General features: G+C 39.5%; 1 protein-coding gene across 4 annotated transcripts in view; it reads right to left on the bottom strand.

The window, feature by feature from the left end:
* SYDE2 (synapse defective Rho GTPase homolog 2) overlaps positions 1–14,279 on the bottom strand; it is a 41,110-nt gene extending 26,831 nt beyond the window's left edge. Inside the window, exons 1-2 of one of the 4 annotated variants that reach the window (XM_027536682.1) lie at positions 12,703–14,279; positions 4,052–4,747 (exon numbers count right to left, since the gene is read on the bottom strand). In XM_027536682.1, coding sequence (XP_027392483.1) covers positions 4,052–4,747; positions 12,703–14,203 — 2,197 coding nt within the window. In that variant the 5' untranslated portion in view covers positions 14,204–14,279. The remainder of the gene's footprint in view (positions 1–4,051; positions 4,748–12,702) is intronic. The other 3 variants (XM_027536680.1, XM_027536679.1, XM_027536678.1) reach the window with 3 other exon arrangements.
* Positions 14,280–27,245: the final 12,966 nt, after the last annotated feature.

Genomic DNA, 27,245 nt, shown 5'->3' with positions numbered 1-27,245 from the left:
CTTTCAATTTTTTCTCCACAAAAATTACTTTTTTTCTGAATGTCAAAGTTACTCAGGCTTACAATAAAAAGTTTTTCTAAAAATTTAAGAAGCACAAATAAATAACAGTCCATATCACCAGAAGATTAATCATTGTAAAACTGCACTACCAGGAGATTAATCATGGTCATATAGCAGTGAAAATTATATTGAAAGTAGCTTCTATTATTATTATTAAATTATAATATTTATTATTAAAAATAATACCAGTCAACTTTTACTGAGCTAGACAAAGTATGAAAACTTAATTTAATAATTAGTATGCACGGACCCTCATTTAACTCTCATAATAACCTTACGAGTTAAGATACCATTCTCCAGATGAGGAAATTGATGCATGAGCTGTCTCATTTGTCTAAAATCACAAATCTGGTAAGTGGAAGAATAAGGACTCATATCTGAAAACAGGCTTTCAGAATCTGTTCTCTAAAATACTATATTTGCAGTCTCTCCATTTTTTAAACATTTTTCTGTCCATACATATACATCAAATTGACTTTCAAAGACCTTTTTTCAACTATTATTAAGAGGTTAAAGCATTTCACTTAACCTTAAACTTTTAATTCCCAGTTTAAAAAAAAAAAGGATGTAAAGGCTAATCAATTTCATTTAAAAATATGAATATTTCCTAGTAAGTTTTCAAATTAATAGAGCAAATTGAAAGTAGCTTCTAAAAATGTAATATTATATAAATTTAAACTGTGCTTTTAAAGAAAAACATAGTATTATCCCAATTATTTAAAATTTAATTTTTCATACTTTATCTAATTATTCCCTATAAAGATCCTTAATGACCCTAGTACCAAAGACTACTCTATGTAGTACATTTGACAATTCAAATGAGAAAAGTGTTTATTCATTTCAAAAAATCAATAGATCAAATGACCTTTCTTCAAAGTATTAAAATAGTCTAAATAGTCCTCTCTCCATCCTTCTTTATGTGTCCTATTGACAAAATAGTTTCTTTATAGAGAAAGGACTATTTTAAGTATGCCTGTTGGGCTTTTCTGGTACATAACTAATAAGAAATGGAGTGTTTAATAAACTAGACAAAGCATTCCCTTATACTGTAAACTGTAGTACAATTCTACTGGTTTACTGGTCTAAAATATTCTACAGTAATCAGAGTATTGCTGTAGCATACAATCTATCTATTTTGTCATGGCCTAAAGAAGCTACCCAGTATACAAAATTGTTCTAGGTTTTATTAAATAAAGAGTCAATCTAATGTAATGACTTTTTAAAAAACATATTTCTACTGCAGGCAAGACTGAATTTTTTGAAACAAAAAAGCTTTGTTTTTATAAAATCCAAGAGCTGAAATATGACCAAGTTCAACATTCACTTAAAATTAAACCACAATTATACTAATCAAATCATGTTGATGTATGGCAAAACCAATACAATATTGTAAAGTAAAAAAAATAATAATTAATTAATTTAAAAAAAGAAAGAAAAGAAAAGTGAAGTCGCTCAGTTATGTCCAACTCTTTGCGACCCCATGGACAGTAGCCTGCACCAGGCTCCTCCGTTCATGGGACTTTCTAGGGAAAGCAAAAAAGGAAAAATCTTTCAATATAAATTTATGAACCAGACTAGAATCAACTGAAACTGGCACATTCCCTTCAGCTCCTAGAACAGTAAATGGCACATGCTGCTGCTGCTGCTGCTGCTAAGTTGCTTCAGTTGTGTCTGACTCTGTGCGACCCCACAGATGGCAGCACACCAGGCTCCCCTGTCCCTGGGATTCTCCAGGCATTGTTAGGTGCTTGTAAACTATAAACTTTTTAGGAAATAACAATATAGAAATTACCTATAATTTCTATAGGTAGAAGAGAAGAGAAGGCAATGGCACCCCACTCCAGTACTATTGCCTGGAAAATCCCATGGATGGAGGAGCCTGGTAGGCTGCAGTCCATGAGGTCGCTAAGAGTCGGACACGACTGAGTGACTTCACTTTCACTTTTCACTTTGATGCATTGGAGAAGGAAATGGCAACCCACTCCAGTGTTCTTGCCTGGAGAATCCCAGGGACAGCGGAGCCTGGTGGGCTGCCGTCTATGGGATCACACAGAGTCGGACATGACTGAAGTGACTTAGCAGCAGCAGCATAATAGTTACCAGCTGTAAAGACCAAGTAAAGATACTATTAACAGTAATCAATCTTAATGAAGCAAAACAGATCATGATAAAGATCACCACAGTAGTAGTGGAAACATTCTATTAATACCTAGCAATAAGGAACCAGTCAAATAGGGCACATGAACCCAATTAAATACTATAAAAATTGGGGAACAATAACATTAATCAATATGTAAGAATGGGGCTTCCCTCGTAGTTCAGTCGGTAAAGAATCTGCCTGCAATGCAGGACAGCCAGGTTCGATTCCTGGGTCAGGAAGATCCCGTGGAAAAGGAAATGGCAACCCACTCCACTATTCTTGCCTGGAGAATCCCACGGACAGAGGAGCCTGGCAGGCCACAGTCCATGGGGTCGCAAGAGTCGGACACGACTTAGCGACTAAACCACCACCACATGTAAGAATACAAAGTATAAATAATAAGTGAAATCAGCAAAACCCAAAAATAGTCCACTATGACAGCAACTAGATAAAAGGTACATATATATCCAGAAGTTAATAGGCAAAAAACAGTCACAATTGTGTCAGGATGATCATAAAACTGTCATTCATATTAAAAATACTTGAGCTTTCCTATTTCTTAATCAAAACATTATTTTGAAATTTAACCATTCTCTTTGCCTATTTCTCAACAGATTTTTGCCAGTGTTGCTAAAGAAAACATTATCACTTTAGGTAAATAACCTTTCTGATCATATTAAAACAAAAAAAAGATTATATAAATAAATTGTCTAAATATCTCCTCTGGTCAACACAGGAATGTACTTGTTTTAACAGTAAGCTTAAGAGAAGAATAACAGTAAAAAAGGAGACATAATTGACATCCTTTTGTACTTTCAAATTTGGGTGGTTGTTTTTGTTTTTTCGGTAATATCTGTCCTCTTAACAGATTCACAATTTGCAACAAACATAAAATAATAAAATTTAAAGACAGTAACTTAAAGTGTATCTCACTTGACATACACTGACTTTCTAACAATGCTCTTATACTTAATGCCCTCTTGCCTTTTCTGCACCATTCCACACCCATCACGATCTGTCTGCCCTTCTCCTGCAAGCTTTCCTCATCACTCCACCTGGATCTCAACCTGTGTTTCAAAGTATTAGTTTATATACCATTTATTACTCTTCCCATCCACATTACAAAAGAAACACACAGTCACTGTGGAAAATCAGCTTACACTTAGATATGCACACACACACAAATTTTAATCCCAACACTGGGATGTACTACATCGAGGACTAAATTTAAAAAGAAGCACATCAGAAATCAAAGAAGAATAAAACCATTAGGTTGAACGATAACCTAATATATATTCAATTACTTCCTTTCTGGGTTCCGTATCTATTGTAGCACCTATTTGCAAAATATTTACTTTCACCTCTGGTCTCTTTTTCTTCTTCTTTTCCTCTGTTTCTGAGGAAATGTAGGCACAAAAGTGAAAACTAATGACTACTAGTATACTGAACATAGAATTTTTCATCTGTGGCCAGGCTAGGTGTGAATGAATGAATACATGAATAAAGCAAAACAAGACATACATAAAGAATACGTCTTGTCCAGTCCCCATGACTCCATTCTTTCGACCAAGAGAAAAGTAATTACTGCCTCGATGGACAGACATATTAAACCACACCATACACACTAAAAGTTGGTGTAGGAGTCCAGCTCCTTCACCCCTTACAAAACCAAGTCTGTGATAGGAATAATTAAACCAGCATGTACATAAAAGTGTTTACAAATCTTTTTATTTTCATGAAAATACACTCACATTGAGGTACAAGGCTACAATAAACATCTATACTTAGTTTTAGATACCACCAAAGAATTAAAAATGAAAGAAGAAACGGCAGATACATGGTCATCTTTACCTGAAAAAGGAGATTTCAACATGGGACTGTCCTCTATAATTATACGTTCTTGCATCTTGTGTCTATGACTTTGCTTGTACCGCTGCACAAACTCTGTGGGACAGATGGAATCTACAGGATTTATCTCGTGTGACTGTGTGGTCTGAACATCGCCTGTGTGTTCCGAAGAGCAAAATGAGTCTTCAGTGTACTGCTCTGCTTTCATTAGGTTACTGCCAGATAATACTCTCAAACTGACATCAGGAAACTTCAGAACCGCAGAGTCTGTCTCACCAAAACTCAAGGCATTTGAAATACCGAAGTCATCATCCTCAGGAATGGGGTTGTACCATATTTCTCCTTCATCATCTGCATCATTTTCCTCATTAAAGTCTAATGAACAGTTTCTTGATAATGAAGAATTTGTAGCATTACACACCATATATGTACAATATTCTTCAGATGATTTGAGAAAAGGTTGTGACAGCTGCTGTTTAGGTAGAGAAATGGGTGAAACAGATAAATGACTTATATCTTGGCATTTCTTATTTTCTTCTTCCAAATTAAAAGACCTCAGAGTACTTTGATATAGCCAATTGCGTTTCTTTGACACAGTGATGCTGTTAAGTGGCTTATGACCCCTGAAGCCAATATTATCCTTCAGATCCTTAAGTTCATTTCTCTTCATTGAAGACTCACAGACATTTTCAAATAAATCTGTTTCAAAGAAAAAAAGAAGGTAGAATATAATACCTCACATACCAAGAAAGACATGTCACTTAAGACCAGTTATTAAAATACTGTTTTTAAAAAGATAAAAAGAAAAAAAATATTAATCACATTCAGAGACTAAACTTAAATAAGAAAAACTTTGGATTTTCCACCTAAACTTGATTTCTATTATTTAGTTATCAGGTACCATAAGAATTCTTAAGAAAAACGATAAACAAACTCTGAAACCACCTTTATTAATATCATAGGGCTAAAATAGCTTTATCCTAGGCAAAACATGTTTTATAAAAAGCTTGTATAGAATGCTTGGTACACAGCATGCCTTTAATTAATATGAGTAACTTTCAACTCACTACTACAAGAACTTTAGAAACTACAAATATTATTACCTTTTCACAGAAAGATTAATAAATCTTTCAAAAACAAAATCTTTTAAAAATAAATCTAAAGATTGAATAAATCTTTCAAAATAAACATTCCTCATTTATTACTAAGTATCTTACTGAATATTGAAATTTCAAAATAACTTTTGTTTTCTAACCACATAATGTAGTAGCAACTCATACAGAGTTTAAGTTCTAAATATCTAGGGCAAAAATAAAAATTAAAAATCCCTAAGAAGACCCTTGATTAGGACTAAGTATCCTGTGTCACAATAAACACAATACAGCTGTATTACTGATAGGCATAAGCTTAAGTAGCAAGAATACAAGAATGAACAAAATGATCCCTGCCCTTAAGGAATTCATAGCCCAATGTGGAACATCAAATACTTAGATATGTGCATGTATTAATATAATGGATAAGACTCTAAAAATGTATATATAATATTAATTCCATATAAAGGGGAAAATTTTTACACTTCAAAAAGTCACATAAAGCCGGCTTCAGTGAGTGTCAATAAACTAAATATATATTGTAATGCTAATTTACTATGCATAAATAATTAAAACAAAACCATATTTTTAATTTTAAGATCATGCCAGGTTTGTAAACTATGATCTGTGCTACTTTGAGTGTGTATACAGTTGATTCATTTTAGTATTACAGCAAGTAAAATATAGTAGTCTAGTAACAGAGAGTGATAAAAACACATTAAACTTTGAGGAACTTAGCAACACCAAAAAATTAAGTTCATGTATAATCAAGGTTTTCAGTAACCTCCCTTCTACTGAAAAAAATTATTTGAAAATGTAAATTTGCCCTGTTTATAACCCTAAATGTTACCTAATCAAGCAGATTAATTTAAAAACAAAACAAAGCCTTAAACACAAACTGGGCTTCAAGTTCAATTAGTTCCAGAGGCAAGAATAGAGGAACAGACTTAGAAGGGAAGAAATCTCCCATGAATGCCTACTATGTCAGATATTTATTTACTCAAGAAATATTTACTGAGTGCCTATTATGTGGCAGGAACATGAGATAAAGCAGTAAGAAAGCCCTTAACCTCCTTTAACCCACCACAATAATCCTGAGACAGGTTGAATTAGTTCCATAAGCTTCAAACATATGAGGAATATGGTCAAGGTGTTAGCCCTAGGATTCAAATTTAAGTCTGTCTTTAACTTATATGCAGAGTACATCATGAGAAACGCTGGGCTGGAAGAAGCACAAGCTGGAATCAAGACTGCCGGTAGAAATATCAATAACCTCAGATATGCAGATGACACCACCCTTATGGCAGAAAGTGGAGAGGAACTAAAAAGCCTCTTGATGAAGGTGAAAGAGGAGAGTGAAAAAGTTGGCTTAAAGCTCAACATTCAGAAAACTAAGATCATGGCATCTGGTCCCATCACTTCACAGCAAATAGATGGGGAAACAGTGGAAACAGTGTCAGACTTTATTTTCTGGGGCTCCAAAATCACTGCAGATGGTGACTGCAGCCATGAAATTAAAAGACGCTTACTCCTTGGAAGGAAAGTTTTGACCAACCTAGATAGCATATTGAAAAGCAGAGATATTACTTTGCCAACAAACCATGCTCTCACCTGTCTCCCCCACAGCATGCCAGCTACTACAAGTACGGAAGTAGGTGACCCTCTCTGAACATGATGATAGTATCAACCCAATTAACCTTATAGGGTGGCTCCTAGGATTAAGTAAGGTAATGTTTGAAATACTTTGAAACTATACAGTACTACTCAGAAAAGTCAAGTAACTTGCCTGAGATCACCTACTGGTAAATGGAAGAGGCAGCACTCAAACCGATTACAAAGTCTACAGGAGTACACCTGGACTACTACTAAAGGATACCCACCTCCACTCTCCCAGAATCTAACATGCAAACATTTAATAGATATTCAATAAATATCTTGAATTGATTTAATTTAATCAATGAAACCTGAAGATTCAAGAGCTTGGTTCCATCTCCTTTACACTTAAAATTAACAACAGTCCTGGACCTGTATCCAGAAAAGACGAAAACTCTAATTCAAAAAGAAACATGTAGCTTCATTTTCATAGCAGCATTATTTACAATAGCCAAGATATGGAAGCAATCTAAGTGTCCATTGACAGATGAATGGATAGGGAAGATGTGATACATACATATGCAATAGAATATTACTTAGCCATAAAAAGAGTGAAATAATGCCACTTGTGGCAACATGGATGGACCTTTAGATTATCATACTAAGTGAAATAAGTCTAACAAATATAATATGCTACCACTTATATGTGGAATCTAAAAAAATGATACAGGGACTTCCCTGGTGGTCGAGTGGTTAAGAATCTGCCTGCCAATGCAGGGGACATGGTTTCAATCCCTGGTCCAGGAAGACCCCACATGTCCTGGAGCAACTAAGTCCATATGTAGGCTTATGAAGAGAAGCCCACACTCACTGCAACCCAAGAAAGCCCACATGCAGCAGCGAAGACCCAGCACAGCCAAAAATAATTGTTTTTTTAATTAAAAACAATTTTTAAATGATACAAATGAACTTTTAGTTCTAAAACAGAAACAGACTCACAGACACAAACTTATGATTACCAAAGGGGAAGGAGAGGTGGGATAAATTAGGAGTTTGCAATTCTGGCTGGAGAGTGATCTGCAATGATCTGAAGTTGAGAAAGATAGTCCTAAGGAACACTGGGAAGTGAACTAGAGGGCACCACTTTAGGAGCACTTCTTTATTCTACTCATCTTTTCCTCTGTGCCTTTTTCATCTTTTCCTCTCTTATGCCTCCTCCTTACTGTCAGAGAACTAAAAACAGTCTCAAAATTCCCTTCTCTACTTTTCTATCCCCAAAGCTAGCACACAGCATTTTTCTTAAGAGTTTTTACTGCTTCTAAAGTGGTGTCCTCTAGTTCAATTCCCAGTGTTCCTTAAGGCTGTCTTTTTCAACTTCAGATCACTATCCAAACAGAATCTTAATGACCTGGGACAAGGCAATATTTTCACAAAGCGGGCTTGCCTTTCTCTTGATAACAGCTAAGTGCCAGGCATGGTACCAAATGGATTATCTTTTTTCATCTTCACAGCAACCTGAAGATTGGGGCTATGCAGGGTTGAGTAACTTGTCCAAAGTCTTAAGCCTGGTAAGTGGTCGATTTGACCAGAAACCCAAAACCTCTATTCTACTAGCCAGTACATTATATGGCCTCCTCTCTTGCTGATTCTAAAATCGTTTACCTTTATTGGTGCAAGGCAAGACCAACACAGAGAGAACTGCTTATACTTGTCATAGATAAGTAGTAAGTATAAGTTCATGCTTAACAAAACTGAAGCAGAGGGATTTCCCTGGTGGTCTAGTGGTTAAGAATCCACCTGACAATGCAGGGGACACAGGTTCGATCCCTGGTCTGGGAAGATCCCACATGCCGAAGAGCAACTAAAACCATGGGCCATAACTACTGAGCCCACATGCTGCAACTCCTGAAGCTTGTGAGCCCAGAGCCTATGCTCCACAAGAGAAGCCACCACAGTGAAAAGGCTGCTCACCACAAGTACAACAGCAAAGACCCAGCACAACCAAAAATAAATAAATAAAAATTAAAAAAAAAAAAAAAAAAACGGAAGCAGAAAGAGCTCAAGCACTTTGCTCTAATAAAGGGGTTAGCATAAGTACCAAGTGCCAGAATAAAGTAGAATGCTTTTTCAAAACATTTAACAAAATATCAAGATAGGTGATTGGAGGTACCCAGAATTACAGAGCCTTACTATTCTAAAAGTGTATACCAAATAACATCTATACTGGTAGTTTGTTAAAATGTAGAACCTCAAGGTCCCACCCTCACATATATTAAACCTTCATTTTAACAACCAATAGTCTTAGAGATTCCCAAAACATTAAGCACCATTTAGAAATGTAGGACTTTCAAAAATCAACACAACACTGCTTTCTGCTGAATTTGTAATTCTCAGTGTTTTCCTGCCACCAGCAACTCTGATGTTTTATGGCACTCTTCCCAAAACAAAAAAACAGAAACTAAAACATGGACCTGCTTGCTTCTGGGGCCACGATGGCAGAATTTCTAACAGAAGGATTTAGATGTAGAAGACAGACAAAAATTACTTGCCTACATAGTTTTACTAGTCTTGAAAGGGCTAATGCATGAAAGAATTTATTGGAAAAACCCATAAAGAAAATATAGCTCATAAAGTTACAAAAATGGAGCCACATATATTTCAGAAAACAGAATTGGTAGGAATCTGCATTAAGCGTCAACTTCAATTTAAGATATAATGCAAAGATCATACCAGCTATTTAATACTACTTGTTACCTGCCCTAATTTTTCTTCTTTCACAGATCATGGAACAAGAAGAGTACAGTCAAAGTAGGCTAATTGTTTTTTAAAGCGGTAAAAGGCCAAGCTAGCTCAACTTGGTGCTCAACTTGAAAATAAACTTTTCCATTTATTTTTGAGTACTATCTGCTAATTAAATTTATAAAGACTTATAATGAAGTATAGTAAATAAATTAAAATTCCCTTTTATGGCTTGTGGAAACTTAACAGTATTTACTAGGGAATGACTTTAGATTTCTTAAATAATCATCTCAACTAGTAACAAACTGGCCAATCTATAAACACTACATTCTGCATCAGATTACTGGCAGCATTATAATATCAAAAATTTTAATGATTCTTAATAGGAGCCAGAAATCAAAACAGAAAACCACTTTGGCTTCCATTTGTCATATGGTCTCAAAAATTTCCAAAACACCTATGTAGACTAGGTATCTCTATCCCCCTATATAGTTGTTCTGTGTTATAAATTCTAACTATGACTGTATTTTGAAAGAAAATATCCTCACAAATCATATTGTATAGCAAAACGTGATAGAAACCTTTAGGCTGTTTAACATCTTTATACAATCAAGAATGTACTGCTTCATCAGGACTGCCTGGTTAATTTTTTAGAAAACATGATTAGAAACAGAATCCAAGTAACCAATTTGAACTAATTAAAGGTAAAAGTGTTAAGTGGATATAGCAATTGATTCTATTCTAGGAGTACCTCAACTTTTTTGCAACTTTGAGGAAGTTACTTATTTTCCATCTCCTCAATCCAAGCAATGTAAGAGAATTAATTAGATCAAACCTCTAAGGAAATTTAGAGTCCCTTTGCTTGCGCATGTGCTCAGTTACTCAGTCATCCGACTCTTTGAGATCCCATGGAATTCTCCAGGCAAGAATACAGGAGTGGGTGTCAATTCCTCCACCAGGGGATCCTCCCGACCCAGGGATATAATCCAGGTTTCTTGAACTGCAGGCAGATTTCTTACCACTGAGACAGCAGGGAAGCCCATCAAGTCCCTTTGACCTTATGTAAATAGGGATTTTGGAGTTATAAAGACTTGAGTTTGAATCCACATAATAGTTTGGACCTATATACTAGTATACATAAACCATATACTAATTTAAGTGACCTTGGGCAAAGTACTTAACCTCTTATTTGCTGTTGCTGTTCAATAATAGCTGTCATACCTTCACGTGGGGGTGGTGGTGGTGAGAGGATGGTGGTGTAATAAAGATTATATGCAGACCCTTTAAAGTATCCAGAATGTTTTTAGTAAATTCAACTAACCATCATAAAAAGCAATTTTTAAAAAAAGACTAAACTCTTCAAATCTATACTAGATATATAATCATTGCATAAAGTATTTTTATCTTTCCTAAAAGATAAACTAACGATTTGAAAGGAAACAATATCTAAGTAAGTTTTTTAAACCAGAGGTTACCTAAACTTTTGTTTAGATTTCTTGTGAAATATCTAATTTATACACAGTAAATATCTAATTTATACATAGAATCACATAGTAATTCTAATGTCATTTATTTTAAAATTAATTTCATTTACTTAGTTTCTCAATGAAAAAAAATCAATGAATTCATTCTTAAAAGTTACTGCATTTATTATTACTTTTAAAAAAACTTGAATTTTTCCACAACAGCTGAGAATATTAAAAGCCATCAGATAGTAATTTTTAACCTTTGCAACAAAAGGGTAATACATATTTTACTGAAGTTTTATACAGATTTTTGTTATAGCTAAAAGTTAACTGTCTTACAAAGAGTTAACTGTACCAAAATCAGTGGAGGTAAAGGTATATTAGCAATAAAATATAATAAATGATTACAAATACTTTACTACTGGAAATGCATATTTTAATGTGAACTTAGCATAAAGTACATCTTTTTTCACAAAAATCTGCATTCTACTATCTTTTTATTTAGGTGGAATGGAAAAAGTTTGAGGGAAAATTTTGACAGGTGTGGGTTAGAACTTCATAGATTCAAAAAAACTGTTCTAGTTTTGCATACACTTGAAGTGAATCATTTGACTTGTCTTCATTGTGTAATAAAAAGTTTTGTGAACTTTGTTTCTCCCCAGTTTTGTGTTTATTGGTTAAAAAAGTTAACGTGTACAAACCTAGCCCTGTAGGATTTGTAATTCTTAACAGGGAAACAGCCAAGTACTGTGAATACTTTTATATTTCAGCATTTAATATTTTTAAAATTATTACTAATATGTAAGTCATTATGTTCACTATAAGTCTTTAAGAGTGTAATCCAAAAGATCATGTTTTTGGCTCAGTTTGAAGGTACTTCTTTCACAAGAGGATTTTTTGTTATTTACAACTTCAGAGATTTTTAGAATTGATAATGTAAACTTTCAGTGAAAACTAAAAATCACACATACGAAACAGGGAGCAAAATCCTATTATTAGGACAAATATACTTTTTACAAATGACTTTAAATGTCCACACTTTCTTTAAAAGTACATAACACATACTTTTCTTTTGATTAAAATCCAAGTGCCCTTCATTTTCCACAATAAGAAGATTATCTAGAGCTAGGTTTGGGGGTTAGGGAGGGGAGGGAAAGGTGAAGAGAAGAAACAAGTGAAATCCTACCCGACTAAAAAATTTTTTTACTATGATAGTTTTTTCGGTTTACTTTGGCTTTGGGTTTTGGTTGTGTATATGTCTGTGTGCACGAACGCTCCTAGGGTGGGGGAGAGTGAGGAGGTGTAATGACTAAAATGACAGTTTAAAAAGCCCATAAAGTCTAACTTGGATCAAATTCAAATTCACAAACTCCACAAAAGTCTACAGTTTGCCTAGAGCTACAAAGAATAAAAATCAAGGCAGCACCGCCCAACCCTTAAATCCACTAAAAGGTGTGTGGTGAACTTAACCTTTACTCACTGTTGCGCTTAGGAGTAGGTACACTGGTTCTTAGAGAAGAAAAGACAAAACCCCCAAGTTCCTCATGCCACTGTCAAAAAAAAAAAAAAAAAAAAACGGCAAAAAACGAGAGAACGTATGATCCTAGGTAACCGGGAAATCGTATCAGGCTGCCATTGACATGACACTCACTTTGGCACGGGCACGTACCTGTCTGCAAAACCATAACCTTCGCTCTAAAACCGAAGCCCGCTCGGTAAACTTTAAGGCTCAAAGAGTTAGCATGTTGATTGCAAGGCATCCTACCTGTCAGCGTAATTCTTTGGTCTGGAGGCACCGACAGGATCTGGCTTTCCCGCATTTTCAAAGAGCCCAGATTTGAAGCGGTTGCCTGAGCACCCGTGCCATCGGGGGGTGTCCTACGGGCCCGACCCTTCATTCCCAAGGACAGCAGACGTCCTTTGTACATCCACTTCTGCAGCTTCTTGACTGTCACCGCGGGCGGCCTGAGGAAGGGGAGCCCCTCCTGGCCGTCCCCTTTGCCGCGGCTTCCCGTGGAGCGGCCAGGGTCCTCGGATCTGGGAAGCCGGGGGCCCGAGGGCGCCGCGGCCCTGGCGCTGCCTCCGCTCCAGCCGTGCATCCCGCCTCCACGTGGCGGCGGCTCGTCGGGCTCCCTGCGCGTACCGCACCAGATCCAGCTGTCGCTCGGCCACCGCTGGAAGGGAGGCGTTTTGGCACCCACCTGGAGGCTGTCGAGACTTCTGCTGCAGGACAGCCGCATCCGAGGAGTCCGTGGGCGGCCTCCCCCCGACTCCCCAGGAGGCGACCGGGGCGGGGACACCTGCTGCCAAGGGCGGCCGCCGCCTCCGCGCTCCCAGACTCGGGGGCAGGCTCGGCGGTAGGCTCGGCGGTCCGCCGCGCCGCAGGGGGAAGGCGGCTGGCCCGGAGCCCGGGCTCCCGCAGGGCAACCGCGATCTGCCCAGCCCCGGTCGCCCCGCCGCGCGCCGGAGTCAGGGGGCAGGTCGTGCATGGCCTGGATCAGCAAATAATAGGCCTCTCGCAACTGGGTCTGCAGCCTGCCTGTCTCCAGGCGGCCGCCCTCCGCCCCCGGGGAGGAGCCCACGGCCAGGGGAGGCGGGGGCCACAGCTCCGCCTCCGCCCCCTCAGGCTGGGACGCAGGCTGGAAGTCTCCCGGCAGGTTCTCGTAGTAGTCGGCGTCTTCCTCCTCGTCCTCTCCGCTGCCCTCGGAGCCCGGCGGGGCGTACAGAGAGGCACGAGTGAGCCCGCCGCCCGGGGGGGTGGCCTCCTTCCAGCCGCGCGGCGGAGGCCCAAGCGCCCCCGACCTCTCCGGCCGCCCTCCCGGGACCCCCGCCTTAGGACCCCACGCCTGAGGCGACGGCTGGGGCCGCTCCAGGTTCGGCCGAGCTCCGCTGGCGCGCTCGCCTGAGGGGGCGTCCCGGGAACCACCCGCGTCTCCCTCGGCAGCCGAAGAGGCCGCCACGGTGGCTGCTGCGGCCGCCCGGAGTCCGAGCCCTCCGGTGGCGTGGGGACCCCGTCTCCCCCGGAGCCTGGACAGCGTTTTCCTCAGAGGGTCCGTCATCCCTCTCTGCCTCAGCAGCCAGGCTCGCCCCCGGTGCGGGGAGAACTCGGAACCCCGCTCGCTAGAAAGCTGCGCTCGCGGAGGCGGCGGCGGCGGCGGCGGCGGCGGCTCCCCATGACCGACGCTGGCCCTCTCGGGCTCCTCACATACTTGGCATAACTCTGCCGCGGCAAGGGTGGGGGAGGGCGGTGCCGCCGCAGAGCGCATGCCCCGCAGCTCCGGGCTGCGAAGGGGCGCGCGGGCTGTTGGTGCAGCCTTGAGTTCCCCAGGTGGGCGCACCGCGCCGGGCGAGGCTAGGCGGAGGGCGGGGAGGGAGGTGGGTGAGAGCTAAAAGACCGACGGATAAGAAAGTGAACGCGTCGTGGGGGCTGGGAGGGGGGTGCAGTGAGAGTCGGGGCGGGAAAAATAAGAAGCGGGAAGGTGAGTCTGAGCGGGAAGCTGTAGAATTCTGGTTGGGGAGACAGAGAAAGGGAAAGTGCCCTCCAGGCTGCCACTCCGTCACCTTCACCCCCCTCACCCCACGCCCCATTGCCACCATTGCACGAGGCGTGTCTAATGCAAGTCCTAGCTTGAGAGAAAACAAAGATTGTTTTGACGGACAAGGTATGAGTACAGGTGTATCTCAGTGCAGTGTGTTCTAGAAACATTCTGAATCATTTTAATTGTACAGGGAGCTGGCTAGTTCAAGGAAATTTGCAGCGATTCCTTTTCAGTTAGGAAAATCATTTTGTCCCAAAGATCACCATTGGTGTCTCTCTTTACAGGCTGTTTTTGTCGTTCGGTTAATGCATGCTAAAACAAAATTAATTCTGGCATACACCAAAACTTGCAGAAAGGAGCCGCTACTCTCCCCATCCCCTATCTAACACTTCCTTTTCATTAGAACTGGGGTGAGAAACAACTGGGTTGAAATTTAGAAGCAATATTATTTAGAAATACCAACTCTCTCTCAAAAGCATTAAAATCCATGTTCTGTGTAACAGCTGTAAAATACCTTGTGTTGCCACAGATTGGTGGACATGTCTGTGGTTGATAAAAATCAATATGATTTAAGGATTAAACTTTTTAGCGTTTATATGTTAGGGCCTTTGAGTATCTCATAAATATACTACTAATTCCTAGCACAACACTTGCACCAAGTAAGTACTCAAGAAATACTTTTGAATAAATGAATGCTTGCATAACTCGATAAATATTTAGCTCTAACTTACCCTGTGTTCAACGATATATATCTATGTAAGTTCCTTTTTCTTTCTACAAGTCAAAGGCTCTAGCCTCTAGATGTAGTTCATTCTATACTGCCTTAGAACCTAGTCTCTGCATCCTGGAATAATTTTACCTGCATCTCTATTTGCAGAAATCTTAACCATCCTTTAAGATTCCACTTAGCTGTCTTCTTCATGAAGTCATCTCTGATCTTCCACATGGACTTAATCTCTCTTCCTCCAAACTCTCCCATAGTACTTTGTTCATACCCACTCAGTATGTTATTTTTTGTTTTATACAAAGTGTACGCTGTCTCCTGTACAATAAAATTCATAAATTCCTTGAGGGCAGAAACTACTTATAATTGACTTTTGTGTTCTTCATAGAGTATAACATACATGGCACATGAAGAATTAATATTTTAAAACTAATGTCAACTTTAATTTGAAGGAAACAACTGACTTTGATTTCCAGTCTATTGCCTAACGCTCCACTAGACCATACTCTATTGGTGTTGTTTCAAAATCTTTCAGTGATGTGTAAGAACATAATTTATTAAATAATCTTAATTCTCATCTAGGAAAATACAATGAAATGTTATACTGTAATTCACATATATTACTATTTATAGTTCTACCCTATTTTTATTTCATGGAACCAAAGCTATTTAATGAATAATCAAGGCATAAAATTATGTTCCAGTGAAATATTCCCACAGGAAATGACTGATGGTAAAGCTGCCAGTGATGTCTATAAACACAATTTGATCCCTATCTCAAAAATTGTTTGCATTCCAACTCTTGGTTGCAAAATCTTTTTATTCTTTGTAGTTAACACAGTTGTTAAGAATACTGTAAGTTTCAAATCTGTATTGAAATGAATAGAAAAATATAACCTGAAAGTTCTTGGTTGAACTTCAATTTTAATTCAACTTGTCAATTTGTTGGGTTCAAGAATTATAAAACACTGGCTAGTATAAAATATTGTGCAATGTTCTAAGCATTACTCAGAACTAAGTCTGATGCTGAACAGCGTAAGTAAATTTAAAGTTGAGAGTATTCTATCACCTAAGTTCACAATTTTTAGGAAGTATTTTGGGTCGCAACAAATGAAGGCAGTCACAGCTATGTGACTCTAGTGACTTAGAAATGCAAATCCCACTTTTCTATATGTACGTTAACACTTCAGTAGAAAGTTTATAAAAATGTAATTCCAAAAAGACAGCACCCACAAAACTCACATTATATATAATTGATAGTGAAAAGATATGAATATCAGCTATATTGTGTAAGATCTTTTTGTGTTTTAACAATTTCTACCCTCTTCCCCCAGTTAGCTTAATTTTCATGTGTTTCTAATAAACATATTCTTATGATAAGGAGGTGGGGATATGTTTTCTTATGTTTGTACTTGTTTCTCACTGACTTGGAAATTATTTTGATGCCCCATGAATTAGCAACTATGTGTCGGCTTGATCACAAAAGATAAAAAGTAACTAGGATCCCAGGGCTTTAGCAAGGCAGGGAGGCAAACTAGAGATGGGGTCATACCAACTCAGTCTAGGAAAAGGTGAGGGGAGCAGGGCAGGTTGAGGCAGAGGGCTAAGTTTAACATCAGTAGAAGGGAAATATCTAGGTATCTTATGGTTATTTAACAGGCGATTTAGGGTGTGTTTCTGTCTCTTTGCTGTTCTGTCTTCCATTCTTGGAACCAAAGGCAAGTGTTTTTTGTGGGTTTTTTTAATGTTTATTTATTGGCTCTGCGGGGTCTTAGTTGTGGCACATGGGATCTGCAGTCTTCCTTGCAGCATGCAGGCTCTTTAGTTGAGGTCTGCAAACTCTTAGTTATAGCATGTGGGATGGCATGTGGGATCTAGTTCCCTGACCAGGGATCGAACCTGGGCCCTCTGAATTGGGAGTGTGGAGTCTTAGCCACTGGACCACCAGGGAAGTCCCCAAAGGCAAGTTTGTCATTTGCCCAGATCCCTCTCTCTAAACTGCCTTATGGAGATCCTCTGGTCTGCCATGCAGTTCCATAAATAATTGAGGAAAAAGTACTTCAGCCTAAAGCTTACCACATCATCATTGCCCTGGGAATCAAAGATGGCATGTCATCAATATAACAATTTTTATGTTAATATTTTCATAACTAGCCATATCTGGCAATTGGCAATATTCCTTACCTTATCCCCTACCCCCAACCAAAGTAATTAAAAAGAGGCCTTTGCTAAGTACATATGTATTTTCTAATATTTAGAAGTTTATAATGTTTTAGAATATTCACTATTTCAGATTCTGTTATTATATCTTTGGGATATGTAGAGTAACTTGCTCAAGGTCACCATAATAAGTGAAGGAATTCAGACTCCATCTATCTGGTTCCAAAACCTCTGCAGCCCTGGGATATTTCCTTGTGTAGAGAAAGAGAGTAGACATTTTCTACTTGAACTGACTTGAAACATTGTTTTCATAAATTAGTTAGTCACCTTTCAGAAAAGTTTTTAATATTTTATGAGCTTTTCTGAAATTCAGCTGAACATTGGAAAGCTGCTTGTTGAACAGTTGAAATACTTCTATATGCAGTCCTCTTCAAGGGTGTTAGAACCAAATCCTATAATATATTCCCATTTAACTGTAAGTATTAAGCCACAGTGTGAAACTGTATCCCGTAAATGTAGTCTAATTTTAAAAGTAGGACAAGCTACAATTAAATACTTTAAAGACAAAATATATGCATCCTTAAAACCACAAGAGCTCTCAGATAAGCCCCTTGAAAAAGTGAACCAGTATAGCCTGTCTTTCCCAGCTGATTTGTGCCTCAGGGTAACCCATAGTTGAAGGAAATTTGCTCTTTTCTTTTTTTTTTTTTTTTGCAGAGTTGTCAACCTAGTAACAAGATTTGATACAATATCAACATTTTTACCTTAAAGGAATAATGGATCTACTCACTAATGGACCTATGGATAGAGGTTCATAACACTGTACAGCAGGCAGTGATCAAAACCATCCCTAAGAAAAAGAAATGGAAAAAGGCAAAATGATTGTCTGAGGAGGCCTTACAGATAGCTAAGAAGAGAAGCAAAAAGCAAAGGAGAAAAGAAAAGATATACCCATCTGAGTTCCAATGAATAGCAAGGAGAGATAAGAAGGTCTTCCTCAGTGATCAATGCAAAGAAATACAGGAAAACAATAGAATGGGAAAGACTAGAGATCTCTTCAAGAAAATTAGAGATACCAAGGGAACATTTTATGCAATAATGGCACAATAAAGGACAGAAACAGTATGGACCTAACAGAAGCAGAAGTTGTTAAGAAAAGGTGTCAAGAATATGTGGAATAATACACAGAAAAAGGTCTTAATGACCTGGATAAACCACAATGGTGTGATCACTCACCTAGAGCCAGACATCCTGGAGTACAAAGTCGAGTGGGTCTTAGGAAGCATCATTACGAACAAAGCTAGTGGAGGTGAAGGAATTCCAGCTGAGCTATTTCAAATCCTGAAGGATGATGCTATTAAAGTGCTGCACTCAATATGCCAGCAAATTTGGACAACTCAGCTGTGGCTGCAGGACTGGAAAAGGTCAATTTGTATTCCAATCCCAAAAAAGGGCAATGCCAAATAATGTTCAAACTACTGCACAATTGCACTCATTTCACATACTAGCAAGGTAATGTTCAAGATCCTGCAAGCTAGGCTTCAAAAGTATGTGAACCAAAAACTTCCAGATGTTTAAGCTGGATTTAGAAAAGGCAAAGGAACCAGAGATCAAATTGCCAACATCCGCTGGATCATGGAAAATGCAAGAGAATTCCAGAAAAACACCTACTACTGCTTCATTGACTATGCTAAAGCATTTGACTGTGTAGATCACAACAAACTATGGGAAATTCTTAAGGAGATGGGAATATCAGACCACCTTGCCTGCTTCCTGTGAAACCTGTATGCAGATCAAGAAGCAACAGTTAGAACCAGACATGGAACAATGAACTGGTTTCATATTGGGAAAAGAGTTCGCAAGCTGGAATCAAGATTGCCAAGAGAAATATCAATAACCTCAGATATCCAGATGATACCACCCTTATGGCAGAAAGCAAAGAGGAACTAAAGAGCCTCTTGATGAAGGTGAAAGGGGAGAGTGAAAAAGCTGGCTTAAACTCAACATTCAAAAAACGAAGATCATGGCATCCAGTCCCATCACTTTATGGCAAATAGATGGGGGAAGCAATGGAAACAGTGAAAGACTTTATTTTCTTGGTAACTGCAGCCATGAAATTAAAAGATGGAAGAAAAGATGGAAGCTCCTTGGAAGAAAAGCTATGACAAACTTAGTGTATTAAAAAGCAAGGACATCACTTTGCTGACAAAGGTCCATACAGTCAAAGCTATGGTTTTTCCAGTAATCATGTATGGATGTGAGAGCTAGACAATAAAAAACACAGAGCGCTGAAGAATTGATGCCTTCGAACTGTGGTGTTGGAGAAGACTCTTGAGAGTCCCTTGGACTGCAAGATCAAACCAGTCCATCCTAAAGGAAATCAGTCCTGAATATTCATTGGAAGGACTGATGGTGAAGCGGGAAACTCCAATACTTTGGGCATCTGAAGTGAAGAGCTGACTCATTAAAAAAGACCCTGATGCTGGGAAAGATTGAGGGTGGGAGGAGAAGGGGATGACAGAGGATGAGATGGTTGGATGGTGTCACTGACTCAATGCACATGAGTTTGAGCAAACTCCAGGAAATAGTGAAGGACAGGGAAGCCTGGTGTGCTGCAGTCCATGGGGGTTGCAAAAAGTCAGACACCCTGAGCGACTGAACAACAACTAATTGATCTAGACAAAGGTCACCAATGACTACTAACATCACAAAGGGAGAAAGAGACATCCTGACATTGCATGGCCTCTGATCAAGTACACAACACCACCTGTAATGTATTCTTATCAAAAATGAAATCGAGTCTGATCAACCTCAGGATCTGATTACCAATTTCCAGGAATTACAGAGAACTGAGGAATATGTAGATATTAATAACACCATGGGAATGCAATCACAAAATCCAGACTTTGGGAAACTATAGGTCAAAGGATCCAGTTTTTTCACCGTACTAGCCAACTGCACATGTGTGAACTTTCAAAATTTAATTGGAATCCAACTTTTCAAATAGATCCTGGCAACTGTTTAAAGCAATACAACTTTGAGACCAGCCAAATAGTTTACACTACAGGGATAGCAAGAGAATGTTGATATTTAGGTTCAAAAACTGTAATTCCAAACCTTGAGGTGGTATAATGGAAATGGTCTGAAATCAGATAGGACTACTTCAAAGCTTAACTTGATCAATCAGATACCCCAAAATCACTGATCATGGTGAACTTTTGCTCATTTTTGCCGTTCTAGATCAGTATTTCCCCATCCTTCTAATATTCCACAGCTCTTTTGAAATACTACCTGTTGCCTGTGCTTTTGCAGTTGTCTGTCAGCTTCCCCTTTGTTCATGCTAACATCTACTATTTCTTTGTTTCTATATAATTTTATTTATTTATTTTGGCTATGCTGAGTCTTTGCTGCACAGGCTTTTCTCTAGTTGCAGCAAGTGGGGTTTACTGTCTAGCTGAGGTGCACAGGTTTCTCATTGTAATGACTTCTCTTGTAGCACGGGCCTTTAGGGTACACGGGCTTCAGTAGTTGCAGCTCCCAGGCTCTAGAGCATAGGCTCAATAATTGTGGCTCACAGGCTTAGTTGCTCTGCAGCATGTGGGAGCTTTCCAGATCAGGGACTGAACCCGTCTTCTGCGTTGGCCATTGGATTCTTTACCACTGAGCCACCAGGGAAACCCTACCTCACTATTTCTTTCTCTGCACTATTTTTCTTGTCATCATTCTTGGTGATTTCAGTATTCGCAAAAGGACCCACCTCATACCCTGCCCTGTTGTTTTTGTGAACTTCTCTAGTAATCTTGCCCTCCACCCATCTCAGCCACCCAGTCCCACAGTCATACATTAGACTTTGTCATAACCATTAACTGCAAACTCTGTAGATACCACTTCCTGTTTTCCACCTCACTCCCTCCAGCACTGCCTACCACAACACTTCGATCCCATTGGCCCTCCAGTCTGTCGCTCCCCTTCATGCTTTCTCAGTCTTTGTATAATCAGTTCCTTGCATACATCCTCAACTTTTTTGTCCCTCTTTCTCATTGTCCTACTCATTTGGCAAAACCTCAACTGTGGTTAAAACTAACTTCCCCACGTATTTTGTGTTGACACTTGAATAGTTTAAGGTCCCTGGAGAAAAACACATAAACTTCAAGTGGTTCCTGGATGCTGCCAAAAAGCTACTAAATAACCCAGTCTTTTCATTCTCTTCTTGTTAAATTAATTTTGACATCACCACCCACCTCCTCACTCTCAATTATTACCTTTCTTTTTGTTACAACTGAGATAATGGAAATATCCAAGAGAGAACCACCTAATTTTCCACCACCAAATCTACCAGCTGGCATTACCTGACACCACCGCTCCTAATCCCTTATGTTAGATGGGCTGCCCTGCACGTACCTGAGGCTAGCTGTCTGACTTCCTCCACCTCGCTCCTCTCCTTGCCCTCCGCTCACACTGACTTTCTTTCACCTCCAACACCCCAAACACACTCTTACCTTTGCATTTGTTGTTCCCTCTGTGTCTGAAATGATTTCAGTGTGACTTAGTCCTTCCTTCCATTGAGGTCTCACCTCAGATGTAACATCTCTTGGATGAGCCGTTCCTTGACCACTTTGCCTAAAATAACACCCCTGACACTTCCTATCCATTCATTTGCTTTATTTCTCTTCCTTGTACTTATTACTATTTAATATTACATTAAATGTCTGTTTGTTTATGCGACACCAGCAACTCTCCTAAATGCCATCATCTCACCAGGTAAAATTGTGCTCCATACATATTTGTTGAATGAATATGTGATTTTAACGCCCAAGAGCAAGTTAATATGTGTTTCCATTTCCTCTGTGGTAAAATAAGTTGGCTATTGTTTAACAGGGTATGCTGCTGCTGCTGAGTCACTTCAGTCCTGTCCAACTCTGTGCAACCCCATGGACGGCAGCCCACCAAGCTCCCCCGTCCCTGGGATTCTCCAGGCAAGAGCACTGGAGTGGGTTGCCATTTCCTTCTCCAACGCATTAAAGTGAAAAGTGAAAGTGAAGTCGCTCAGTCGGGTCCAACTCTTCGCGACCCCATGGACTGCAGCCTACCAGGCTCCTCTCCCCATGTAGCTGAACCTTAAAATATTATGCTTGGGAGTTCCCTGGCACTCCAGTGGATGGGACTCAGGCTTTCACTAGAGGGAGTCTGGGGAGTTCAATCCATTTTTAGGAAACTAATAAGATCCTACAAGCTCCATGGTACAGCCAGGAAACAAACAGACAAACAAAAACAAAACCCATTATGCTAAGTGAAAGAAAGTGAAAGTTACTTGTCATGTCCGATTCTTTGTGACCCCATGGAATTCTCCAGGCTAGAATACTGGAACGGGTAGCCTTTCCCTTCTTCAGGGGATCTTCCCAACCCAGGGATCAAACCCAGGTCTTCCACATTGCAGGCACATTCTTTATCAGCTGAGCCACAAGGGAAGCCCAAGTCAGACACAGTCACATATTTTATTACTTCGTTTATGTGAACTATCTAAAATAAGCAAATCCACAGAGACAGAAAATAAATTAGTAATTGCCAGCAACTGGGGGAAGGGAGGAAAGAGGATTGATTGCCAAAGAGCATGGGATATCTTTTTACAATGATGAGAATATTCTAGAGTTAGATTGTGGTGATGGTTGCACAACCTTGTAAATATACTAGAAATCACTGAATTGTACACTTTAAAATGGTGAATTTTATGGTAAACAAATTGCATCTTATTTTTTTAAAAGAAGTTCTGTTTTCCTGTCCCTTTATCTTTATACTCCCAGCTAATATTCATTGAAAATCTCAATGAAAGAAAATGTTTTAAAGAAACCTTTAAGGGAAGATTGGAGATGCAAATAAGAAGAGTTTGAACTATGTTTCACTGGGCAAAAGCTGTCAGAAATGCCTTCACATGCTAAATCCTAGGTTTTCAATAGGGTTTCTACATAGTCAACAAATAAGTACCAATGGCTTCTTACTTACAGTTTACTTTTCTCTATCAGTTACTGACTGAATTCAAATCTAGACATATAAAATTAAACAGTAAGACTTTTCTGACCCCCTCAAACTCTCACTACCAAGAAAACAAGAACATTTTCAGCATTTAGAAATAACCTTTCACTTCTTACTTGGAAACTCATGGTTCTTTCATGTAAACAAAACCAAAGAACATTACTTACACTTAGAAGCAAGAAACTACTGAGAAAAGCCATAATTACACTGAGAGAGATAAGAAAGTAAACACACTTTTAGCCTTTTGTGTTCTTCTACTGGAGGATTTTCTCTAAAGCACAGAATAAGGAATTATTTATTTTTGGAATAGCAGGGAACCAGTTGAGGGGAAAACAAGCCAAAAACCGCATGATAACTTTTCTCAGTTAAAATCATCTTCTGATTATTCAATTATTTGTAAAGAAGGAACTTTGGATAAGCACTAATTTATTAACTATTTCAGGTAATCCAGAAAGAAAGCTAGGTTTTTCTTTACTGTATAAAACCTGGTATTTTCTTCTCAGTCTCATTTTTGTGAAAGCACTTATAACTTATTAATGCCCCCATGGTTTTAGTTTAGCAAAAATTCAGTTTATTTCAGGTGCTATTTTAAATTGTGGTACATGCATCAGTTATAACACATACAAGAAAGGGGAATGTAACATATGCAAGGCCAGAAATGTCTAGTCAATATAGAAGTGGTAGATTTCAAGAAACACATTTCAAGTGGTGCTATGGGCTGAATATTTCTGTCTTCCCACATTTCATATGTTGAAGCCCCGGGGTAATAATATCTGGACATGGCACCTTTGGGAAGTAATTAGGTCAGGAGAGTGGGGCCCTAGTTTAATAGGAATTACTGTCCTTGTAAGAAGAGACACCAGACAGCTTGATTTTTTTTTTTTTTTTCCTCCAAATACAAAGAAAAGTCCTTGTGAGCTTGTCTTACATCTATTTGGGCTGCTATAACAAAAATACCAAAGACTAGGTGGCTTATCAACATCAAACATTGATTTCTCACTGAACTATAGGTAGAGATGTCCAAGATCAAGGCAGCAACAGATTCAGTGTCTGGTGAGAACCCCCTTCCCGGTTCATATAGAGCCATCTTTTCTCTGTGTTCTCACGTAAAATGGGCAAGGGAGCTCTTTGGAATCTCTTTTTACAAGGACATTAAACACATTCATCTTGGTTCTACATTCATAACCTAATCACCTTCCAAAGATCTCAGTTCCAAATACCATCTAAACACACTGGACATTAAGATTCAAAATATGAGTTAGGGCACACGAACATTGAATATATAGCATGAGCTCCTTCTGCAATCCAAGGAGAGAAACCCTCACCAGAAACCAGCCATATGGGCACCCTGTTGTTGGACTTCCAGCCTCCAGAACTGTAAGAAAATTTCTATTATTTGAGCCAGTCTGTTGTATTTTGTTACAGCAGCCTGAACAGGCTGAGACAAGAGTGTTCTTTTAAATAAGAGAGCTTTTAAATTAACATATTTTAGATAAGTAAACTGAAGTGGTGAAAGATTTAAATTTATGCATATTTCTGATAATAATACTGATGAACACACCAGAAAGTTATGACAATTTCTTTGCTCTGAAAAATTCTGCCTTCAGTTATTAATTACAATAAGATAGTAATTACCAAATAAATTCTTTCTTGCATTATACTCTGCTTGATGGCTAGGATCATGTGTTATTCTTTGAGCCCACAGGACCCAGTGTTGCATACTACCCATTTTTTGAAATTTGGACACTAGTCTCATGTCATGAGCCTGTTCACAAAACACTTATTACTAAACATCTCATCCAAGAGTTAATGAAGTTCTTTCACATACTAATAATGAATTCAAGATGAAGAATAGGGCCATCTGTTTTATCACCAGAGTAAACAAAGTCACCATCTCTATTGACTCATTCAAGATGAAGCATGATGACAGTTTTCCTAGATGCTCCTAGAGATGCAAATAATCAGCTTGAAAGCATGTTTCATTGGGCAATCACTGTCAGAAAGGCTTTCACACTTGGTATCCTAGTTTTTCAATAGAGCCCTCAACTCTACACATTCAACTAATACATATAAGTGACTTCTTCACTACATTTTCCCTGGTGGCTCAGATGGTAAAGCATCTGCCTATAATGTGGGAGACCCGGGTTCGATCCCTGGGTTGGGAAGATCCCCTGGAGAAGGAAATGGCAACCCACTCCAGTACTCTTGCCTGGAAAATTCCATGGACAGAGGATCCTGCCTGGAAGGCAACAGTCCATAGGGTTGCAAAGAGTTGGACACGACTGAGCAACTTCACTTTCACTTTCTTCACTAAGAGAAGATTAGAGCCTACAAAGTCATCAGCAGTGTAATGGTCAACAGAGGTACCAGCACCCTATGAAAACTCAGTAATTATGCTGAAAAATACTACAGGTGAGTTTCATGCAGAGATATGAACTTGATCTCAAACATCTACAACAGGGTCCAAGCTCAGTGCCCACTAGCATCTGTTAGGTCCTGCCAATGAGGGTATAGTCCACGGATAGAACCAGAGGGCCATGCTTGCCTGTTGGAAAGGAACAACTGCTTTTCCAGCTCAAGGAATGAAGAATTTTATGACTAGTGTTTTTACTTCACCTCTTAGTCTGATTCTCACCAAAAGTCTTTGGGAGTAGATAGAACGGAAACTGTCATAACCACATTCAGACCAAACAGCTGACACCAGAAGGGAGACATTTAATGATAGATATTTAGGCTTGAAGAGTATCTAAGCCCAGTTTTCTAAACTTCTACCACAAATCCGTCTAGTCAAGGCTATGGTTTGTCCTGTGGTCATGTATGGATGTGAGAGTTGGACTGTGAAGAAGACTGAGCACCAAAAAATTGATGCTTTTAAACTGTGGTGTTGGAGAAGACTCTTGAGAGTCCCTTGGACTGCAAGGAGGTCCAACCAGTCCATTCTAAAGGAGATCAGCCCTGGGATTTCTTTGGAAGGACTGATGCTGAAGCTGAAACTCCAGTACTTTGGCCACCTCGTGTGATGAGTTGACTCATTGGAAAAGACTCTGATGCTGGGAGGGATTGGGGGCAGGAGGAGAAGGGGACGACAGAGGATGAGATGGCTGGATGGCATCACTGATTCGATGGACGTGAGTCTCAGTGAACTCCGGGAGTTGGTGATGGACAGGGAGGCCTGGCGTGCTGCGGTTCCTGGGGTTGCAAAGAGTCGGACACAACTGAGCGACTGATTGAACTGAACTGAACTGAACTGAACACAAATCCCTTCATTTTTAAAAAGCATATTTTAATTTGATAAACAATTCCTTCTTTAAAATGATAGATAACTTGGAAAAGGTAGAAAAGATAAAGTGAAAAAAACTCTCATGAAACCACCCCTGCCGCATACACACACATGTGAGCTATGTCACTTCAGTTCAGTTCAGTCGCTCAGTCGTGTCCGACTATTTGCGACCCCAGGAATCGCAGCACGCCAGGCCTTCCTGTCCATCACCAACTCCCGGAGTTCACTCAGACTCACGTCCATCGAGTCAGTGATGCCATCCAGCCATCTCATTCTCTGTCGTCCCCTTCTCCTCCTGCCCCCAATCCCTCCCAGCATCAGGGTCTTTTCCAATGAGTCAACTCATCACACGAGGTGGCCAAAGTACTGGAGTTTCAGCTTCAGCATCAGTCCTTCCAAAGAAATCCCAGGGCTGATCTCCTTTAGAATGGACTGGTTGGATCTCCTTGCAGTCCAAGGGACTCTCAAGAGTCTTCTCCAACACCACAGTGCAAAAGCATCAGTTCTTCGGCACTCAGCCTTCTTCACAGTCCAACTCTCACATCCATACATGACCACAGGACAAACCATAGCCT

The sequence above is a fragment of the Bos indicus x Bos taurus genome, chromosome 3, assembly GCF_003369695.1.
Source record: "Bos indicus x Bos taurus breed Angus x Brahman F1 hybrid chromosome 3, Bos_hybrid_MaternalHap_v2.0, whole genome shotgun sequence".
NCBI lineage: Eukaryota > Metazoa > Chordata > Mammalia > Artiodactyla > Bovidae > Bos > Bos indicus x Bos taurus.
Note: the sequence above shows the minus strand (reverse complement) of the source record. Positions and strands in the feature narration are given on the sequence as shown.